Raw genomic sequence first — 22,076 nt, forward strand, 5'->3', positions numbered from 1 at the left:
AGATGAGGAGACTGAGGCTCAGAAAAGCTAAGTGCCTGGTACAAAATCATATTTTTAGGAAATGAAAGATAAGATATTTAAACCCCATTCCTTCTGATGCCACAGCCCAAGATATACCAGCCCTCCCCGCCATGGTCCCCCTTGATGAATGTGCTGATCCCAAAGCCCAGCACACGCCATCGGCACGCGGTTGAGAGAAGACCACGAGCTGTGTACACCGGTGTAAAACCACTCCCAGTCCGGCCCAGCGGTTGGGTGCTGGGATCTGAGCGAGAAGAGCTGACCAGTGCAGACCACAAAGACGACTGTCCCTGCCCAGACTCTACCCGCCGGCGTTGTTCCCTGCACAGTGCAGGTTTCCCAAAAAGGACCCTGGTGGGGTGGGGGGTAGGGGGGTGGTGGTGAGCTGTCTGTGGGGCTGAGACCAGACATTTGCATGATAAAGGGTTTCTTTCTGCTAGAGTGAAGGCTTCGAGCTGGGGCTTGCTGCCTTGCAGAAAGCTTCGAGACCTTCAGATTGCTGGATCTCCATGGAAATTAGTTTGCCAGAGAAAGAAACTATTTTAAGGACATGCGAAGAGAGAGACCCTGTAGGCTGGGGTAGGGAAGGTAGCTGTGGGAGAGAGCTTTTCTGAATGACTCACTAATTTCCCTCCTATCGGGTGGTAAAAATGGCGTGGAAAAAGAATCACAGCCCAGGAAGGAGGAGCGGCACAGCTGCCCCTGACCCCGGTCCCTGGGCAGACAGCTTGGAGCTGCAGCAGCTGCGCTGGCGGTGGGGATGCTGAATGCGGGCTGCTATTAGGGAAAGGCCATCAGGACAACAATGCCTTTCTGTTGCCAAAAAACCTGCTGTTTTCAACCAGCTTTCACGTCATGCAAAGAAGGAAAAATTCGCTTCTTAAAGAAAAAGTGATTCCAGCAGCTTCTGTAACCTCAGGGAACACGGAATTCACTGTCGGGGTTAGGGGACACTTTTGTGAGGAAATCTTATTAATTCAATTGCTTGGTTAAGGAGCTTGGTGAAGAAAGGCAGAAACAAAATAGAGGTAAATTACTTAGATGACAAAGAGGTGGGGATCGCTGGGTTCCCCTCTCATCCTGCTGTTGGAAGGGGAATTGGGTGTTTGGCAGGCCCAGGATTGGGAGCAGAGCAGACATGGCGGAAAAATCTGGCCCCAAAAGATGGTGGTGGACCAGAGCCCAGGGAGAAACGTGGTCAGGGACCTCGAAGGGTGGGTGCAGGGCTGAGCAGCTGAAAGGACAAGGATGAAAACGTCTTAAATTTCACAATTTCCAGTGTCCAGTTCCAGGTACCACAGTGGGCCCCGTTGTCCATCCCATTACAGTCCAAGCCTGCTTGGTGCTGACACAGCTGGCGTTGGAGCCTGGGGGAGAGGCAAGGGGGGCGCTGTACCTGCTCAGGGCGCCGGAACTCAGAGCAGTGCTGCTCCTGGACTCGCTTCTCCTGGGACCCCTCAGAAATGGTGAGAAGGGCCTGGGTGTCCATTCCAGGTAGGGGTGGGAGTTGCAGGCCCCTCATAGCACGCCAGCACCCACTGGCAGTGGTGGATTCCCCACGTGCCATGGCCATCAGTGGCCCGGTCCTCAGCTGTGGGGTGGTGGGTGTAGGAAGGGCTGGCCTAAAGGATGTCTGGGTATCTCCAGCTGCCCCTCCACCTTGGCCCTTGGCCTATGGGGTCAGAGGGTGGGTGCCTGGGGACTCGGGTCAAGTTCCATGTAGGGACCAGGAAGTGAGCCTTCGGGGTGAGGGTATCGCACCTGAGTGGATGACGAGCCTCGGTCGTGCTGGGATTTCAGCCCCGCCCCTGCCGGCCTCCACGTGCTATCATTGAAGGGCAGTGAATGGTTTGCTCCGTGGCTGCCAAGAACACCACTGTCTCAGGCTCTGCCTGGAGTCCAGGCCTGGTATCTGTGAACAGGAGCAGAGGCCGAGTAGCCTGAGGTGGTGGGGACAGCAGCCCAGACCAAGGCAGCCTGGAAGCAGGGCCAGGCAGCACCCACACTGGCCCTCTGGGCTGGGTGCTGCCCCCTGACCCATAAGCAGTGCAAGCTGCCCCTGAACGTGGGGGTCTGGAGGCCCACAACCTGGCGATTGTTTACATGTGCTCACTGTCTCTGGAGCTCAGCAACGAACACTTACAAAAGCCAGGAGGAACTTGTGGCTGCAGGACAGCAGGCGGTGGTGGCAATGGGACAATGCTGGTGGAAGTCTGGTGGCTGCAGGGTGCGCCTGGAGTCCCACGGAGATGCGTGATGTCTCCCACTGGTCCTGGTCCACGCCCAACTTCAAACTCTTTCTACCGCGTCCCCTCTGGTCAGGACAATGCTGGCCCATCTCTACCGTGAACCTCGATATCCTCCCCTCCCTGGGCTGCCGCTCTGCAGCCCTGACAGCCTAGAAGCACGTCTGTGGCCGAATGTCAGGAAAAAATGCCACGCGGGTGGGAGGTGAGAAAGGTACAATTTATTGGTCACGTAGACTGACGCACGTGGGGATGTGGGGCGCGCACCCATCCTCCTGAACTCACACGCACTTCTGGATTTGCTTTCCTACATTAATTTCATGATGTCAAAAAGCAGCACAAGAACAAGCATCACCAATCCATTCTCCTAGTAACCAAGGAAGCAGGGCCAGAAGCCACAGAGTTCGGAAAGAAAAGGCTGCACTGCTTTGAGAGCCGGGAACCAAGAGGCCCGCCCTCGCCGGCAGCCAGGTGGGAAAGCTGGCTTTCTGGAGCAACTAACGAACAGCGTAGACTCTTCTATTAGCACAATGAGATAAGGCTCGGGGTGTGGCTCATTCCATGACCTGGCGGTGCCTGCCCACCTGCAGGAGGGCATGGGGGGCCTGGCACGAGCCTGGGCATCGCCAGTCCAGGCTGAAGCCACATCTCTTCATCCGAGAGTAGGAGCTGACATTCTTCCTTCTTCCAGCTAAAGAACTAGGATGACCCAGGGATCCCTGTTCTCCAGGCCGGCTCTGCCGGACCCCGGCAGCTTTAGCTAAAGCAGTTTGCATCACTGAAGCTAGACAAGGCCAGGTTCACTGTACCCTAAATTAACCACTCATTCCTCAGAGCTCCCTGAAGGCCAAGTGCTGTCTCACGACAGGAGGGCACTAGCCTTAATTTTTAATGCTTTGTCCAAACCACTCAGGACATACTGTTTTGAACCGAGGGGTCTGGGAATGTGGTTTTAGTTGGCTAAAGACTCAAGTCATAATGTTCATAAAGCACTTAGCACGGTACCTGGCAGGTGCTGAGTGCTCCCTACATGTAGCCATTATTATTATTATTATTATTATTATTATTATTATTTATATCCCTACCCACAAATCAGCGCTTTAGTTCCTTTCTTCAAAATGGCAGCCGGAACAAGGCTCTTGGGTCCCAAGTACCAAGATCAAGCTGGGGGCCCAGGTGTGCGGGTTGTTTGGTGCCCATCAGGTGGGTTTTTCCTTCCAACTTCAGGTTTGGGTGTCAAGTTTCAGAGCCAGTGCACCTTGCTGACCACACAGAAGCTAGACCCTCTCCTGAAAAAGACGAAGCCCTGCGTAGGAAGCTGGGTAGGAGGAGCGAACAGGGGTCCTGGGGGAGGGTCCCAGCAGCTTCGTGCTGTTCCTTTGGGCTCCCATCTCGCTGGCAGCTCGCCAGGGGCTTCACTGTGGGACAAAAACAGAAGACTGTCAGCTCTGCATTCTCGCCAGGCCAGATTTAACTAAAGGTCCCCATGACCTTGCATGCCGCGGGCTAGAGCAGGCTTAGTGCTAACCTAGTGCTGAAGGGGGCCAGCACGCTGTTCTAAGTACTTACACGCATTCTAATATACGTGCATATATGTTATATGCATACGGAGTAATATATAATACATGTGAAACAATATGCAATGGATGATGCATACCTTTTACATATAAGTTGTAACATACAGTAATGATATATAATAAAATGTAATCCTCCCTATGAACCTGTGAGGCAGGTTCCCCTGATGCCCCCTTTTTACAGATGAATAAACTGAGACACAGAGCCAGAAAGTGGGACAGCTGGGATTCAAACCCAAGACAGTGTGGCTCCGGAATCTGTTCTTAACCACTATTAGTTTTGCTCATAAAGAAATCTTATTCTGTAGGAAGGAAGGGGACATTGAGTGTGAAGTCCCTAAAATACTGGAAAATTTTAAGTACTAATACTCATGATGATAACGTAATAAAAATGGTCTGGGCTCTTGTATCTATGAAGCCTTATTCCTATGGGCCTGACCTACAGGACTCAGAGTTTACCCCCAGGCCCTCCTTTAACCCTTTCAGTGTAGTAGCAGGGACTTTGGGGATAGGCTGGGTTCAAATTCTGTCTCTACCTCCTTTCCCATTCTCAGCTCCCAGACACCGTTTCTCGGAACCCACTCCTGGGCCGGGTCATTGTATCCCACACGTGCACACGCAGGCACTACCCGTGCGTCTGCACCTGAGCGCACTCCTGGCCACGGTGGTTATCACTCAAGTGCTTGCACACCCACATGCACCCGTATCACACGCCCGCGCCTGCGCACCCACTCCGCCCCGAGCGCACCTGCATGGTGGCCCGGCCGGGCGGCGCATCCTCGGGCCGGTGCTTGGCGAGATGGGGGAGCTCGGCGTTGTCACGGTAGTCACGGCCCCTGGAGTGCTGCAGGTGCAGGACGGCCGGGCTCTTGACCGGGAGGGGTGGCCGCTGCGCCGGGGTCTGCTGGCTGAGTTCTGACCTGGAAGGCTTGATGGGCCTCTTGGCCGGCACCGGGACCTGCGAGCCGGCGGGGGCCTTGGACTTCCCTGGGCTTCCCTTGTCCCCACCCGGTGGGCGGCCCTCGGCGGTGGAGGACGAGCAGGTGAAGGAGCGGAGCCGGGGCGTAGGGCTGAGGAAGGGCGTGGGCGCGGGTGCAGGCTTGCCCGTCCCCTTGCTGCCCTCGGCCTCCTGGGCTTTGGAGAGCAGGATGCTGGGCGACAAGATTCCCGGGTCCGGGCAGGGCGGGGGCTCCTTCCTCAGCATCTTGGGGGATTCCTGCTCCTTCCTGGGAGCCGGCTTAGGGAAAGCACTCACAGACCCGTACAGCGGGTTCTCAAACATCTCAGGCTTGGTCAGCTGCGGGTCCTCCGGAGGCAAAGGTTCCCCCGCGCTCTTCCCCACATCGCCGGGCCTGGAGCATGGGAAAGAGGATGCGCAGGGAAGAAACACACGTGGGGAATGACCGCTTAATGCATCGGGGGTTCTTTGGGGGTGATAAAGAAGCTAGATGGCCGTGGTGGCTGCACACATCGTGGGTGTACTCAACGCCACCGAGCCGCTCGCTTGAAACACGCTATGCTTAATTTTATGTTATGTGAACTCCACTGTGATGAAAAAGAAAACTCTTTTTTAAAAGGCAGGAGAATGAACTGTTACTCCTATGTTGATGATCTCATAGGTAACCTCACCTCTTGCCTTGGACATTTTCCACCATAGAAACTGTGCACTCAAGAGCATCGGTGAGCAAGGGGGACTTCACTGAAGGGATGAGGGGGGCTTACATGGCACCCCAATCCAAAACCACCTGCTTCATCCTCATCGGAGCAGCCTGCCCTCCACAGCCAGTGCCCCCATCCCTGCTGCTAACAGACCTCCCTTCCTGGCTTCCCCCCAGAATCCCGCAGCCTCTCCTCTATGTCTTCAGCAAATTCTCCTCTGACCCGCAGGGGAACAGAAGTCTTGTGCTTATCGAGGGTCCCAGGTCAAGGAGCTCCATTTAACAGCCGTGTTGGAGCCCCCCAAGTGTGCGACGCTGCCCCAGGTGCAGGAGGCGGCTGTGAACCAGACGAAATCTGTGCTCAGGGGACCGACATTCCCTATTAACGCAGTATTCTTTCCTCTGCGTAAAGTCCTCTCCCCGGAGAGCGCCTGGTGAGTGTGGTTTCTTTCGTGTCCTCACTCAGAGGGAGAAGGAGAAAACGGACAGCATTGATGTTGAAAATCAGAAGCAACCTGGAGATATGCATCAGGAAACAAGCCAGTAGCAAGAAAATATGCCTGTTTGACTTATGGAGAGAGAAGGAGCTCCATGCTGTCCCCAAAGTAGGTGAGAGCTTCCTTTGTTTGTCTGTTTCCTGATTTATTACTGCTCTTGCTGGAGGTGATTTCCTGCTGAGCGAATTATGAGAACCAGGAATGGGAACACATTTTACTTTCTGGCCAACGGCATAATTTCCCAGGGGGAGTGTTCTGGGTTCTGCTTTCTGCAAAATAAGGAAGCTCTTGAGAAGAAAATGTGGGTCCCTTGGAAAACGCACTGAACTGTTCAGGCCGTGACGCCTCGTACTGATGGAGCGTGTGCTGAAACACTGCTCAAAAGTTGCCAAAGAGCCACGGCTAATGGACTCTTTGGGGAGTGAGCGTGGGCAGCCGACAGAGGCAAGATGTCATCCTTGCACAGGTGCCAATGAGACAAGATGATATGGGGTATCGGGGAGGCTAGCCTCAGGGACATGTAGACTTGGTCTTTTGCTCATTACTCTTTGGAAAGACCTGGAAGCAGTTATATAACCAGAAATGTTGGGGCCTTGAACAAAGACTTTGGAAGTCTGCCCCTCTCCCTTGGGCCAGCCTCTGCACCCCCTCTGGATCCTCAAAGACCTTTGCTATGAGTTAGCACAGGGAGGAAGGGGCAGGAGGATGAAAATGGCACTGACCGGAAGTTTCTGATGAAGAGGCAAGGAGAAAAGAAAAATGCGTGGCCTGCCACCTGAAGCCCACGCTCAGTGAGGAGACAGGAGAGGTCTCGCCTCAGAGAATTAGGGACGGGGCCAGGAAGAGGACCCCGGGTGCAAGCATTTTGGTGATTGCAAAGCTCGCTGCCCTGGGAAAAGAGCAGGAGATGGGGCAAGTCTTCCCTCGAGGAGGGAGCTTCTGTCACTGTCAGAGAGGGGAAGGCTTGGCGGGGGCAGGGAGACTGGGGAAGACCACTTTTGAAAAGTCTTATCTCCCTGACCAAAGGTGAAAAGAAACCAGCTCCCATAGCAGCCACGGCTGTGGAGTGAGTGAACCCATCCCCAGGGCACAGGGTTGATTCCTGTGCCACAATGATTTCACTCCTCAGATTCTGGAGTCGGCTGTTCTCTAAAGGAGTTAAGTGCCGAGCAGGGTCTGAGAAGAGCCCTCTTTCTAACCATATGACTTCGGTCCAGGGTGACCAGTCGTCTCAGTTTTCCCAGAATTCAGGGGTTTCCTGGGATGAGGGATTCTTAGCGCAAAAAAGGAGACAGTCTTGGGCAAACTGGGACAGCTGGTCCCTTACTTTTTTATGGGGCAGTGATAGGAGGACTGGTGATACCCCCTCTTCCACAGCCTTTTCTCAGGCCCAGTGCGGGGGTCAAGGGCAGCAAAGAGGGTGGCAGGCAGGCGTGGGAGCTGCCAGCTTCTTGCCTCTAATCGTCTCCTTGCTGAGAAGTGAGCTTAGAGCCCAGCCTGGGCCCCTTGCCTACACAGACGTCCCCATTCTGAAGCTGTCACCCGTGAAACCGGAGAGAACATCTCTCCACCTTGTTCCAAGCTATATGCTCTGTTCCAGTTAGGAGGGTACAAAGAGACATTTACTTTGGGAACTTAAAACATTTCACTTAAACGGTCCCCTTGTTCTTTGTAGTTGTTTACAGCTCTGTTTCCTGGGGTCGCCGAAGAGGTGACCTTTGCCAAAGAGGTGCCACAGGACCCGCCATACATGGCTTTTGTCCTCATTTTTCCAGGAGAGGAAACTGAGGCTCCTTCTCCTTCCCCCAGGTTTCTTACGGAAAGACCAGGGTCCACAATATTATCAACAAATTGTGAAAACTGGAGGTACAGAGATAGACAAGGCTGAGCTCGGGGGCAGGCCCTGTCCTGTCCCTGCCTCCTCCTTCCCTCCATCCCTTCCTCCTTCCATTTGTCTGTTCAGTGTTTTTTTTTTTTTTTTTTTTTTTTTTTTTTAAGAGAAAAAGCTTAAGAAAGAATTGTAAATGGCCCTTCAATCCAGAAGAAACTCCAGCCAGGCCAGGCGCGGGAGGGTTGGAAGTGGAGGGAGATGAGGGGAACAGTGCTTGACAACATGCTGTTCCCTGGCTCTTAGCACACAACGGAAAATGCCATGGGGAACATAGGACCTCAGAGAGGGGAAGACAGGCCCAGAGCCGCGCCCTGAAGTCATTATAAACAGTACAGGCAGCCCCCAAAGGAAGCTGATGCGAACGATATTTTGTTCATCTTCAATCACTGTTAATTAAGGTCTGCACTTTGAATTTCCATCTGTCACCGTGTGGTTACTAGAAACTTGGGGGGCTCCCGATCCTGCGTTTGCACAAGGCGCACATGTGTGGGTTTGCTTGCACAAGGCACGCATGCGTGGGTTTGCTTGCACAAGGCACGCATGCGTGGGTTTGCTTGGTTAAGGCGGCGGCTCTGCGGGCTCCTCCCTGGCTCCGGGCCTCCAGGCACGTGATGCCTGGACCAGTTCTCGATGCAGGTCAGTTCCCTCTAACCGCTGGGTTTTTCCCGAAGTTTCATGGCCAAACCCCCTCCCTCTGCAGGCTGGCTGTTCTCCTCCCCTTCGGAATTCCTGGTCCCAGCTGCTGTTTTTTCAGATTGGCCTCAACAGGAGAGACAGGAGGGTTGTGCATGGGAACAGGAACCCTCGTGGTTAAGAAGAGAGAGGGGAACTCGGAGCTGGGGAGGGACTCATTCCTACGTGGAAATTCCCACCTCTGCTCTGCAGGGCCCTCCAGGGAGTGGGAGGTTGACGAGGGTTCACTACTTACAGAAACGTATTTTTCAATGAAGGTCGTTTTTACAGGAGTGTGTTTTTCTCAGGCACTATATTTAAACTTTTTAAATCCTGTTTTTAAAAAACCTTTCAGGTTTACACGAATAGGCTAAGAATCGGAGATTCTACAAGCACTTCTCGAGAGCCTACTGTGTTCTAGGCCCCGGGGATGAGTCAGTGACCAAAGTGGACGCACATCCCTGCTCTCACGCAGCTTCTATTCTAGGGCCAGATTTCCTGGTGGTGAAAACCTAGGGAAGGGAGAGGCCTTGGTGAAGACGATGCTCACCTTGGCTCCTGCGTTCTGAGGCAGGGGCCCCGTGTTGCTGTCGATGATGAAAACTTCTTGGGTGATACGGGCGGTTGGGAGGGCGGTGTCGGAGGGCTCTCCCCCCTTCCAGGCCCCAGGGAGGAGTCCTTGAGCAGCTGGTCGTAGCTCCAGGCGGTGGGCTGCTGATCGGGGGATGGGGTCTGCTTCATGTGCCCAAAGGCCCCCATGCCCATGTAGTTGGGGTTGATGATTTCAGTGATGCTGGAGCCACCGCATGGAGGGACCCTGCGGGGGAGACACACACAGTCACACCTCAGGGCTCCTCCAGGTCAGCACCAGCCTGAGGAGAGTGTCCTCTGATGCCCGCTCAGGCTCTCCTCAACTCCTTCACTTCTGGGGTGGTGGATTCATTCATTCATTCGTTCATTCATTCATACAACAAAATAGTTACTGAGTGCCTGGTAACACCAGGAACAATAGGAGGAAATATGGTTGTAAATGAGATAGCCACAGTCTCTGTTCTCGTGGAACCAACGTATGATGGGGAGACAGACAAAACAAGCTCCGTGCCTGAGAGACGAGATATTTATACACTGCTCAAGTCTGACTGACAGTAACAAAAGGAGCAGAGATAGACTAGGGTTGGGACCACCTGGGCGTAGGGTGGCCCGTGAGGGCCTCTCTGAGAAGGGAGAGAGGGAAGAAGCAGTAAGTGCAAAGGCCCTGCAGTATGAGGGGTTGACCTGTCCCAGCAACAGTCTGAAGGCCTGTGAGCAAGTGGGCAGAATGGAATGAGAGGCTGGCATGGACGGCAGAGCTGAGTGACTATGGGGGTTGTCGGTGGTGGTAGGGTGTTGGTGGTAAATGGAGAGTTCCATCTGGGATAGCCGGCTTGCACGTCTGTGAGGCATCAGGATGGATGTGAGGCATCAGCCATGCGGGTGTTTGGAAAGATGAGCATGGAGGTCACAGAGGTCAAGGCTGCAGCCTCGACTGTGGGGGAGTCAGCTAACAGCTGTCGAGGGGCTGCCCAGACCTGGTGAGGTGACCCTGAGACACACACCGTGCTGCCTCTTGGTGACAGGAGTGTCGTCCTTCCTTGTAAGACGGCGCTCTCAGGAGAGCTAACTAGTAAGTGGAGTTCTGCATATATAGGTTGTAACACACGCTCCCCAGCTCCCATCTGGGAGCTCCCCAGGTTGTAACACACGCTCCCCAGCTCCCATCTGCTCAGCCAGCCTGTTTCTGAGCACATCCCACTCCCATCCATCGAGCCTGCTTCAGAAGTAAGTGTTAATTCTAATGCTGGTCCAATGGAAGATACTTTGTTGACCTACACTGATCCTGATTCTGGAGTCAAGCAGACATTTGAGAGCTGCAGTGCTTTCATCGAGGGGATTGTAGTAGGCGAAAAAGATTGAAAGGGATAGTTTCACGCCTAGGGCTACTGTCAGAGGCTGGAGGGGGGTGGGAGTTGCTGTGCATGGGGTGGGGGGCTGGGGCAGGCGAGGGCTGGAGGGACAGGTAGTGGGGGCTGAAAGGAGGAGAGGAATAAGCTGGGCTTGGCGGTGGCTTTTGGGATTTCGCTCGGCTACCTGGCACAGCTTTGCCCCCTTGGCAGGTAAACTGGCGTGGACACCATGACAAACCTCACTGGCTTGAACTCGAGACCGTATCAGTGAGCTGTGGTGACCCCGCTATTTGGGGACTGCTGTCCCCCTCGTAATCCAGGCTTTGATGTCCAGATTCTTCCCAGCTCAGTCTCTGCCAAAAGCAGCCTGCACGCACTTCCCCACAATGCTTTTCCGCCTTAGTCACAGGGTGGGGCTTTTAGCTCTGGAGCCATGGCTGCTGATATCCCTGGTCCTCAGGAAATACTGCAGCTGTTCCATGCGCCCATCTCTGGGGCTGCTGCCTCCCGGACTGGGCATCTTCCTAGTAGGATGTACCTTCCTAAGGCAGGGACTCCACCTAATTTGCCTTGGTTTCTCTAGAACCTGACACCTGGAAGTGCTCAGCCAGTGTTTGTTGAACTGAACCGAACTCTGCAGCACAGAAGAGCCTCCCTGGCCTTGTTGCAGTCACACCAGGGGTTTGTGGTTAGAAGCCTCGGAGCTGGAAGCATGACAGGCTTTTCGTGGCCAGCGCTTTCTTTCCCTCTGGGTCCTTGCTTTCTCTCTGCTCCAGTTCCCCACTCCCAGTCCTGGGTCTGCAAAGCCACGCTAGCTTGCAGTGAAGCCCTGGCAACACCCCCCCCCCCCACCTCTCCCCTCTACCTGTTGGCAGGTTCCCACTGCTTCATGGGGTCCTGGCTGGTGAGGCTCTTCAGGGACTTGGGTGCATTGGACTCATCCCGCTCTGTCTTCACAAAGTCTGCAAGAAAAGGGCCAGGAAAGAGCATGTGAGAGCGTGCAAGGGCCCAGCTCCCAGGGCTTGGGCCAGGATGGCAGAGAGGTTTCCCCTGGCAAGCAGAGGCTGGAAAGTGAATAATGGCCGCCTGGGGGCAGATTCTGAGACCTTGTGTGAGTTCGGTGATGGATTAGTTATGCCTGCATGGCTCCAGAGGGAGGAGAGTTGGCATGTGTGACCCAGAGTTGTCATTTCATGCAACATTTCCAACTTGTTGGTATCAGCAAGGGATAAAACAGACAAATATTTCTTGGCAGATCTAAATAAAAGAAACACAAGAGCATTTGGTGCCCAAAGCCAACCCGTTCACGAGCTTAATGGGGAACTGGGACCCCGTCTTCATATCTGACTCTGGCTATGGTTGCAGGGGTGCCAAGTCCCCCTCAGGTCTATATCCTGCTAGAGAAAGGAGCCCCCAGAGGGCAGAGGAGGAGCCCCATCCAAGGGAGGCAGCACCCATGATGGCCCAGGGCCTTCCCACGAGCAGGGGGTGTCAGACCGTCCCACATCTTGCTGTCTCACTGTTTGTGTGAGAGGCGGGACCCCATCACGTTTACGAATTTGCGTGAGTGAACCTGCACTTTCCCCTTGGGCCAGCCACTTACTCGGTGTGTGACCTTCAGCCAGTCACTTAACCTCTCTGTGCCTCAGTTTCCTGATCTACCAAACAAGGGTAGCACCTGGCTCTCAGAGCTATGGTGAGAGATAAATGAGACAACGTTTATAAGTTGATCATTTCATACATAGATCAAGTAGAAAATTAAAGCCCAACGCATTTTAGGCATCGTGATTTGAGTGCTTTTGAGCAAGAAGTAAAGCAAAGAGGAGAAGGAAAAAATGACCTCTTGCCCGTGTGAAAAGGAAGAAAGACTGGGGCCAGGCAAGGATGATTGTGGCTGTGAGGTGTTGTGGTTCTGTAGGGAAATTCTCGAACCTGCTAAGGGTTGGGCCAGATTGCCTCTGAGATCCCCTCCGATGCTGCATTTCTGTCTGAGGCCACAGCAGAGAGACTATTCCGTTCCTGTCCCCGACCCAGCAGCACTGAAGAGGGAGCAGGGGAGGGGTTGTGCCCACTTACCATAGAGCTTCTCCCTCTTCTTGCCTTGGGAGGTCTGCAGCTTAATCTCCCCCTGGAAGTGACCCATCATCTCTCCGTGGTGGGTGAGAGGCGTGTAGATGGGGAGCTGAGTTTCTGTGGCCTCTAACCGTAGAGCAATGCAGCCCTCGCCTGGGGAGGTGGGGAGACAGCAGTCATGTCAAGACACCTGCCCCCGCCCCCCGCAACCCAGCCCTGCCATTTCCCCGGAGAAACACCATGCATTTGGCCTGGAGATTTAGCTCTCCCGCCCAGAGATGATCCTTTGCGACAATGGCCAAGGCAGGGATTATGAAACTAAACTTTCAGAACAACAACTCGTCAGCAATTTGGGGAAAACATCTCAAACCTTACAGCAAAATGAACTCCACGCAGATTAGTGGATATAAAATAAAGTAAATCATAGAAAATCCGGCAGAAAACCAGAATTAAATACTAATCTGATTGCTGGAAGGAATAACTTCCCAAGGTTTGAAGCAGTGTGAGAAATGACAAAAGAACACTGACAGATAGGATAGAAAAGTTTAAAACTTCTGCACAGAGAAAAAACAAAAATGCAAAGAGGACTGAGTGGGAACATTAGTTGCAGCCAGCTTCACACAGAGGGTATTTTATCTGAACTCCTCAAAATGAAATCTCCAGCAGATAAATGGGCAGATAACCCCACAGACATTTTCCACAGAAAGAAGCATAGATGGTTGATTTCAGTACATGGAAACTAGTTCAGTCTGCCGAGCCATCAAAAATGCAAATTAAGGCAGCAGTAAGAGACTCCCTCACAGACATGAAATTAATAAAAGCAGAAGCAAAGGATACCCAGTGCCAGCAAGGATCTGGGGAAACCTGTACACTGGGATGTGGCAAGGTCCACGAGGCAAGACGGAGCCTTCACAGCCATCAGCTGGGTGCTGAGCACCAACAACCGCACACATATGTATACCCTTGAGCCAGCAGACACGGGAACTTGCCCTAAAGAGACCACCCAAAAGAATAACAAATGTAGCCAAAGGAAAAAAAGGGTGTCCACAACGAAGAAAAGAGAACCCTCCTCCACTGTTGGTGGGAATGTAAACTGGTGCAGCCGCTAGGGAAAACAGTATGGAGGTTCCTTAAAAAAACTAAAAAGAGTTGCCATGTGATCCAGCAATCCCACTCCTGAGCATATATCCGGAGAAAACGCTAATTCGAAAAGATACATGCACCGCAATGTTCATAGCAGCACTATTTACAATAGCCAAGACGTGGAAGCAACCTAGATGGCCGTGGACAGACGAATGGATAAAGATGTGGTACACATGCTCAATGGAATACTACTGAGCCATGAAAAAGATAATGCCATTTGCAGCAACAAGGACGGACCTAGAGATTATCATACTGAGTGAAGTCAGAGACAAATATCATATGATATCACTTACAACTTCTATGTGGAATCTAAAAGATGATACAAATGAACTTATTTACAAAACAGCAATAGACCCACATAGGAAACAAACTTATGCTTACCAAAGGGGAAGAGGGGTGGGGGAGGGGTAAATTAGGAGTTTGGGATTAGCAGATGTAAACTATTGATACTATATATAAAATGGATAAACAGCAAGGTCCTACTGAATAGCACAGGGAACTATATTCAATATCCTATAATAAACCATAACGGAAAACAATATGAAAAAGAATATATATATATATATACACACACACATAAAACGGAATCACTTTGCTATACATCAGAAACTAACTCGTTGTAAATCAACTATACCGCAATAAAAAATAAAAGTGTCCACAAAGAGATCCATCTCAGCATTGTTGATAACACTAATGAAAATAGTATGCAGAGCCTCAGTGGTAGTAGGAAGGAGTACTTTAAAAACCGGGGATATAGTAAATCCGTGGAATATTATGACGCCATTAAAGCAACCGTCATGAAGGCTGTGTCGGAGGATCATGGAAAATGTGTATCATCGAATACCGGGTGAGGAAAGCAGAACGTAAATGGTGTCTCTGTGATAATTATTCACATAGAAATCTATGTGTGCCTATGGATGAACACGGGAGTTTGAAAGCAAAATAAAAATGATTGCTGTAGCAAGGAATGAGACTGCTGGATGATTTTTTTCCTAGTTGTCAGTATGATATGCTGTTTGTCAGTCTGAATACCAAGAGGAGGAGACCAGGGAGAACTCCAGTGTTTGAAAAGAAAATGGAACCGTCAGGCCTGTGTTCCCGCCAGCAAACATCCCGACACCCTGGCACCCACGTGGATCCTCTCTCTTTGCTCCATCACAGTCCTCGGGCTCTGCCCGCCCCTGCCCTGGCGCAGGGACCCTCTTCCCAGTGCTGCACTGGGAGGGAGTGGAGGGCAAGATTCTGGAGCTGGGCTGCCTGGGTTCAAGTCCAAGGTCACACAGCAGCTTGTCAAACTCACTCAGTGGCTGTGTGACCTTGGACAAGTCACTTCATTTTCCCGCCTCTGCAATGAGGGTGGTGATGGAAGCTACATCCAGAGCCTGCACCGTGGGTGACAGACACACCTGGGCACCCTTCCTGTCTGTAGCCTCTTTCTGCTTCCCGGCTTCCACTGATCAGCATTAACCCCCCCTCAAATTCCTTCCATTGAAAACAAACACCCTCCCTGGACCCAGCTGCACATCCTGGTCTCTCATGCCCTCGGCCTCCCCACCCCCGCTCACTCCCTCGCCGTGCACACAGCTCTCCCAAGCCCACAAGTCTCCAAGTCCCTCTGTCTGCAGGCCACTGGTCTTTATTTGGTTGGATCCCTCGGCCACATTTGCTATCACGACCACGTCGTCTTGACCAGCTCTGACGGCGTCCCCGACCCCAGTCTTTGGCGTTCCTCCCACTTCTCTGGCTGAACCGTTTTAGTCTCCTTTGTCTGCTACTCACCACAGACAGTCCAGTTCAGGAAACGGAAACATTAACCCCAGCAACTCAAACCACAGGTTCAGGGCCATGCTCGACCCTATTCCCCCGATTCCCGTGGTCAAACAATTTCCCTTCTCAGTACCTCTCAATTTTAACCTGTCTCTCCATTTTTTTTTTTTTTTTTTTTTTTTAACCATCGCTACTTTCATCCTGGCTCCCTCATCTCTCGTGTTGATCACTGCAAACACATATTCCTAAGATGCAAAGCTGACCATGTTACCATCTGGCCTGACTCTTCTGTGGCTCCCTTCCGTCCCCAGGATACGATATCTACCCCTAGCCTGGCTTGTATGGATCTGGCTCCAGAATCTCTCTGCCTACCTGTCCCCTCACTCCACGCTCTAGCTGCGCTGAATGTACCAAGCGCAAGGGCAAACCTGGAGCCATGGACAGGCTGAAGATTTTACAGAAGATGGTGTCTCTCTAGGAGGACAGTTACTGGGGCCACAGGCGTTCTCAAGCCTGCCTGGTCTGGGCACTGAGCAATGCCGGGAAGACCTGGGTTCAAATTAGGGCTCAGCCGGTTACGACCTGTGTGACTTAGGCAAGTCACTTCACCTTTCTGAGCCTCAGTTTACTTATCGACTAACTGAGAGAATCGTATCTGCTTCACAAGGTCATGTCAGGATAAATCAAGTAATACGTGCAAGCACCTAGCACGGAATCTGACCCAGGAAAGGCTCCATAGAGGGGAGGTGTTGTGGCTGCTTGCTGTCAGTCCCAGCAGCCTGATGGGGCCGGAAGGACAGCTTTCCAGTGTCTGTCCCTCTGCAGCACAGGGATGGGGAACAGAGCAGCCGGTGGGCTTTTGTGAAGGAGATACCACCGCTTCCCTTACCTCAGAGGCCTCGATCAGCAGGTGTGACACCTGCAGCCCCCGTCCTGGAACCCTTACCGTAGGATTCATCACTGTCAGAGGACTTAATGCTTATCAGGATGTGCTGGTCCAGCAGGTACTCGGGGTCAGAGATGATGGGCTTCAGCTGCAGAGAGAAGGACACAGGATTAGCTTGGACAGGTGGGGGACAGGTGGGTGAGGGTTGCCAGCCCAGAGGAGGGGAACGCATGGTTAAAAGGACTGTAGACGTTCTTTTTAAACAAATTCGAATCCCTGATTTTCTTGCCCCTAGAGAGCAGGAAGGAACCCATGTGCCCACCCTGCACAGCAAGGCAGGCTTAACCCTGTCACACTGCGACCCGGCCCTGGGGAGAGGGCCTGACTCCAAACATGCCTCATCCCCTGCCTCCCTGCCCTTCCTCTGCCCACCCCAGGTCCAAGGCGGATGGGACCGGGCCGATACACAGACTCTGGTGGGACCAGGAGCCAGGTCTGAACGCACCCCACTCCCTGCCCCCCAGCAGGGTACAGCCCTCTCCTCGGCCCCCTCCCAGGGTGGAGCTGCATTGAAGGGGGCACCATGGGGCCTGCCCTGCATCTGGGCAGGAGGAGGCCTGTGTCCACCTGCAGCGGAGCCCCTCGCGTGGGCCTGGACTGTCCTGTGGGTTGTTGGAGGGTGGCTCAGCGAGGGACAGACACACATCCTGGATTCACTCCTACATGCTGGCTACAACTTGTGACCTTCTCACACCTTAAGCCTTCCGCGTGCAGACCCCAACACAGTAAGGCCTAATGAAAAGGTCCCAGGCTGCCCCTTTCCTTTCCATCCACAGATACCAAGACACCCCTTGTGCAGGCCTCTGGGTGCATGCTGACTGACAGGATGGACTCTATCTCCATTCAGAAAGTTTCAGAACATCACTGCAGCCGCGTGACCATGAACAAGCCTCTCTGGGATCTGCTTCCGGTCCTTTCTCTGTAAAGTCACCTGGTCAGATGAGGCATCCTCTAGATCCCTTCCACAATCCATCAGGGGAATCGAAATTCATTTAGGAATATTGGGGCCACTAGGCTCAGGCCCATGTTTAACCACTGCTGGGAAGGGCGTCATACGCCGCCTTGAAAGAGAGGCAGCGTCTCCTGCATTTGGCCCGTGGGATTCCCACCCCCTCTGGTCAGGCCTGGCCAGAGCTCCGCCACTGGCCAGCAACGCTGGCTGACGAACGCAAAATCCTCCCTGTTCTTGAATTACCTTCGGAAGGGTCTCGCCAAACTTCACTACCAACTCCCCTTCACTTCCTTCTTCATTTTCTCCTTCCTGACTCTTGACGAAACCTGTGCGAGGATAAGAAGGCTGGCTTTCAGAAAACAGCACAAGAACTGGACAGAGAAGACTCCTTGGGCGGTCCCACCAGGACCAGTGAAGATACCCTCCTTCCTCTTGTATCTGTAGGAGCCACAGCACCGTTTAGGAGTCAGGCTTGTTGGGGATTTTGTTTTGGTGCACGGGATGGTCATTTGCCAACAGGGTCTAATTATTTTTAGGAGACTCAGAGATTCCCCTCCTTTTTGGCTCCACTTTGCAACAAACCAGGCAACAAAGAAATCATCACATCACAGGCAAGGAGATTAGGAAACATGACGGTTTCTCCCACTCAAGATAGCAGCCTTTTGAAATGCTAATTTAAGCTTCCTAATATGCTGTTTCCATAGAAATGTATGCAAATGCCTTGATATTTTATTAAAAACACCCGCACAAAAATCCTCATCATTTTTGGAAGTGCTCTGCCCTTCCTGGGTGAACTGGGACCTGGTGACTTCCTGGAGTAGGCGGATCTGTCACCAGCCCAGGCTGGGTCTGAGGAGGAAAGGGGGCGGGGCAACACTGCAGCTGGTGGCACAGGTGGTCCTGTTCCCAATTTCTGGAAGCATCTGTCATCCCGTCACAAAATGCCTCCTTCGGTGGTGTTGATTTGCCAGCCTCTCCCCCCGCCCCCCAACCCCCGACCATCTCAGCAAGGAGAGCTAGAAACCACACAGATGCCCTCACCGTGGAACAGCTTTAGACAATATGCCTAGAAACGTCACCTAGAAAGGGTGTTTCCTAAACAGTTTGTGCGAACTGCTGCTGGCTGTTGGGCGGCCGTCCATCTCTAGTTTGCTTTTGGATGCTCAGACCACCTGAGAAGGATGCCTGTGATGTAGCCAAGAGCAGAGGACCCCGGGCAAGAACAAGCGATTACCAGCAGCCGCTCTGGCCCCAGCGCTGGCTTCCACAAGCTCTGGACCTTTGCGCAAGACCCTCTGGTTGAGTTGGAGCCCCGGCTTGGAGGACCCTCGAGTGGGCTAAACTCTGCCCGGAGGGGCAAGGAGAGGGTCCAGCTGCCCAGCTGTCTACAAGGGGCCGAGGGGTCTGTGCACCAGTGACTGACCCGTTCTGGGGCTGGAGCAGCAGTATCGCGGGATACTGGGGGCCCCTGTAGTAACTGGGTGTCTCCTTGTACCGTCCACCTGCAGCCCCACTCTGTGACTGCCCCCCCCTTTGAGGCTGATCCGTAGTCTTTCCCAGAGAGCGGAGAAAAGCACCATCAATGACAAGGCTTTTGTGGAAGAGCCGTGCCTGTCCCCCTAAGAGGCAGTTCAGCAAGCACGTACTCTCCAAGCAGCTCGAGTGGAACTCCAGGTAGAATTTGGTCTGGGATTTGGTCTTCAGTGTGGCGTAGCACCTGAGAAACTCAATCTGCCCTTGGCTGTCGACAGTCCCGGGGCCTGGAACAGGTGAGAACAGAGATTCGGTTCCACAACGTGTCTGGAGATGGAGTGTTTCAAACCAGCCCCCGGACACCGAGCTCCTTCCTAGGGTCCAGGGAAGTTGAGGGTCTAAGTGGAAGGAGAGGTTTCTCCTGAAATCCCACCACCCACACCAAGAATCCCCGATGATGGTAACAGCCTCTCTGACGAATCAAAGCTGGTGCAAAGCAGAGCGGGAAGAGTTCTACCCTCAGCTTTGCCACTAAAGCTGTGTGGCCTTGGGCAGCACCCCTTCTTGCAAAGAGAGCTTGTGTACTGAATGGTTCAGGCGCCTGACACCCAAATCTGTCTCATTTCTTTTTTTTTGCCCATTTTTATATTTTATTTATGTTTTTTACATCTTTATTGGAGTATAATTGCTTTACAATGGTGTGTTAGTTTCTGCTTTATAACAAAGTGAATCAGTTATACATATACGTATGTTTCCATATAATCTGTCTCATTTCTAAGTTCACACAGTGAGGGATGCCTGTCCCCCTTCCTCGGGCAAAGTTACCCCTGCTGCTTACTCTGAGCTCCTTCTGTTTACCTGTACCCAGGTAACTTGCAGGTATGCTCTTCATTTAGATGATGCTTTTGCAAGTGTCCTTAGGCTGGCTTTGAACAGTGTTCTGTCCCTCCATATAAATTCTGAGCTACCAGAGAGCAGGGACACACATTCCCTTCCTCTATCCCTCCCATCCTGCCTGCTTTTCTTTCGTTTTCTTCTTCCCTTTATTGAAGACAAACTGACAAATATAATTGTGTATACTTAAAGTGTACAACGCGATGACTTGATATACATATACACCCCGAAATGATTATCAAGATCAAGATAACTAACACATCCATCACCTCACATAATTAACTGTGTGGTAAGAATGCTTAGGATCTACTCAGCAGATTTTAAGTGTACAATGCTGTACCATTACCTATGGTCACACCAAGCTGAATTTTAGATCCCTGGAAATTACTCATCTTATAACTGGAAATGTGTACCCTTTGACTTACATCTCCTCCCCGCAAACCCCACCAGCTCCTGGCAACCATCATTGTACTCTCTGAATGAGCTGGCTTTTTTTTTTTTTTTTTTTAAAAAGATTCCACGTATAAGTGATACTATATATGTATCTTGTACTTGTTTTTCTGTCTGGCTTATTTCACTTAGCCTTCCTTTCTTTTTTTAACTCCCCAGCACCAAGGCCAGGCTCTGCTTGGGTAGACGTTCAACCAATGCTCAATCCCGGTAATCGGTGTTTGTGAGCATCTGCTGTGTGCCGAGTCCCAGTGGAGGGAGGGCAAGGCTGACCCTGGGGATGTGATGAGGGTCCTCATCAAGGGTGTGATGCATAGGCTGCCCCACCAACGCTGTAGGAACTCAGAGACAGGAGAGATGGGTGGGGACTGGAGAAGAGGTGGAAGGTTCTGAAAAGGCACAGTGACCAGAGCTAGGAAAGAGGCAGGATGGTGGGTCAAGGCTTGTGTGGAGAGTGGAGGTCACACTGCTGGGGCCATGGATGTTAGACCCAACAGCCTATGGGCAAGAGTGTCCCAGAAGACAGGGTTCCAGCCTCACCTACACCCCTCAGGGCACCAAGGACACAGAGAAATACAGGCTTTTCTAACCTGTATTGGGCCCTGCACTCAGCCCTCCTAAATGATGTCTGCTGACCACGGAAATGGGGGGTGGGCAGAGGAGGTGACAACATGGCTCCCCGGTCACCCAGACCCAGGGCTGGACATGCCACAGACAACACCCAGACCCCTGCTGGGACAAGGCTGGCCTGGCTACCAGGGCCGAGCTGGATTGCTTGAAAAATCACCTGCAAATCTACAGAGTATTATTAACTCTGATGTTTCCCCAAACTCAGTCACCCGCATCCTATCTTCACAATTTTTACCGCCTACCACGCACATGCACTAAGATTGACTTAACATTTTCTTTAAATAGACTCACTTTTAAAACTTAAATAATCGTATTTAAATAAAAAGGTATATCATAAGACTAAATGGAAAACCAGTGTTTCTTGCCTTACACAGAAGAGTCATATTTAAAACATATTAAAATAAATGCCTTACTAATAAATGTTCATCCATGTCCCACCCGGAATTGTCTTTGGTGGCACATGTGCCACACCTTGGAAAACACTCATTTTCCCAATTTTAAAGACTGTCTTAACACTGAAGCTTAAAAAAAGCTGGCATATTTGCCAAAGACAGCAAGAACATGGGACTGAAATCATGATGTGGTTTGGACGTGAAGGGACCCGATGGATGGACTGTGGACTTGCCTGGAAGGATAAGCCTTTATCTAACACAGACGACTGATTGCTGCAACCAGAAGATGAGCACCCAGGCCTTCTGTCTGCATGGAGAACAGAGGGATGGACACCACCCACCGCTTACCGTTCTTGGAGACAAACTGGGAGGTGACTCCTGCCTCAAATGTGGCAAAAACAGGGCTGTGGTCACTTGTCATGATGTCACTGGTGCTGCCTGCAGGGGAGGGAAGGAATTTCTGAGCAGGGAAGGAGAAACCCTTCTGGTCAAGCCAAGGATGGCAAACGCATGGCAGAAATCAACTTGCACTTATGGAAGCCTCCAGAAGTGTCATGGTTTTGTACCTGTTGCTCCATTGACCTTCCATAACCACGCTTGAAAGTAGTGAAAGAGTGGGACCCTGTCTCCTCCATGGCTAATTGTGGCTGTAGTAGTTTTTCCTAAAGACTTGTGAGTTTTTAAATATATAGATCATTGCGTGTATGAACTGTGGAGCTTTTTCTGGTCTAAGCATTTTGTTGTATTGATGAAGCACTCACAGCTCAGAGTGGGATGGGGATTTAGGGTCACTGAGCCCATCGGTGAGAAATGGCACCTTCCACTGAAGGTGCCATTTCAGGAGAGAGTAGAAG

The 22,076-nt window shown here is 52.0% G+C and overlaps 1 protein-coding gene across 3 annotated transcripts in view; it reads right to left on the reverse strand.

Annotated features, from left to right (window-relative positions):
- Nucleotides 1-1,338: 1,338 nt before the first annotated feature.
- Nucleotides 1,339-22,076, reverse strand: part of INPP5D (inositol polyphosphate-5-phosphatase D) — a 132,876-nt gene continuing 112,138 nt past the window's right edge. For 2 of the 3 annotated variants that reach the window (XR_004350799.1, XR_004350800.1), the window contains 10 exons: nucleotides 21,571-21,660; nucleotides 19,030-19,143; nucleotides 17,627-17,709; nucleotides 16,432-16,519; nucleotides 12,579-12,728; nucleotides 11,368-11,464; nucleotides 9,110-9,376; nucleotides 4,590-5,193; nucleotides 2,165-3,685; nucleotides 1,339-1,933 (listed from right to left, as the gene is read on the reverse strand). Coding sequence is in view for 1 of the 3 variants with exons in the window: in XM_032638154.1 (XP_032494045.1) it covers nucleotides 3,683-3,685; nucleotides 4,590-5,193; nucleotides 9,110-9,376; nucleotides 11,368-11,464; nucleotides 12,579-12,728; nucleotides 16,432-16,519; nucleotides 17,627-17,709; nucleotides 19,030-19,143; nucleotides 21,571-21,660 (1,496 nt within the window). In the remaining 2 variants the exon portion in view is untranslated. Of the gene's footprint in view, nucleotides 1,934-2,164; nucleotides 3,686-4,589; nucleotides 5,194-9,109; nucleotides 9,377-11,367; nucleotides 11,465-12,578; nucleotides 12,729-16,431; nucleotides 16,520-17,626; nucleotides 17,710-19,029; nucleotides 19,144-21,570; nucleotides 21,661-22,076 lie in introns of those variants that run through there. The other variant, XM_032638154.1, reaches the window with a different exon arrangement.

Source organism: Phocoena sinus, chromosome 7, assembly GCF_008692025.1.
Source record: "Phocoena sinus isolate mPhoSin1 chromosome 7, mPhoSin1.pri, whole genome shotgun sequence".
Lineage (NCBI taxonomy): Eukaryota > Metazoa > Chordata > Mammalia > Artiodactyla > Phocoenidae > Phocoena > Phocoena sinus.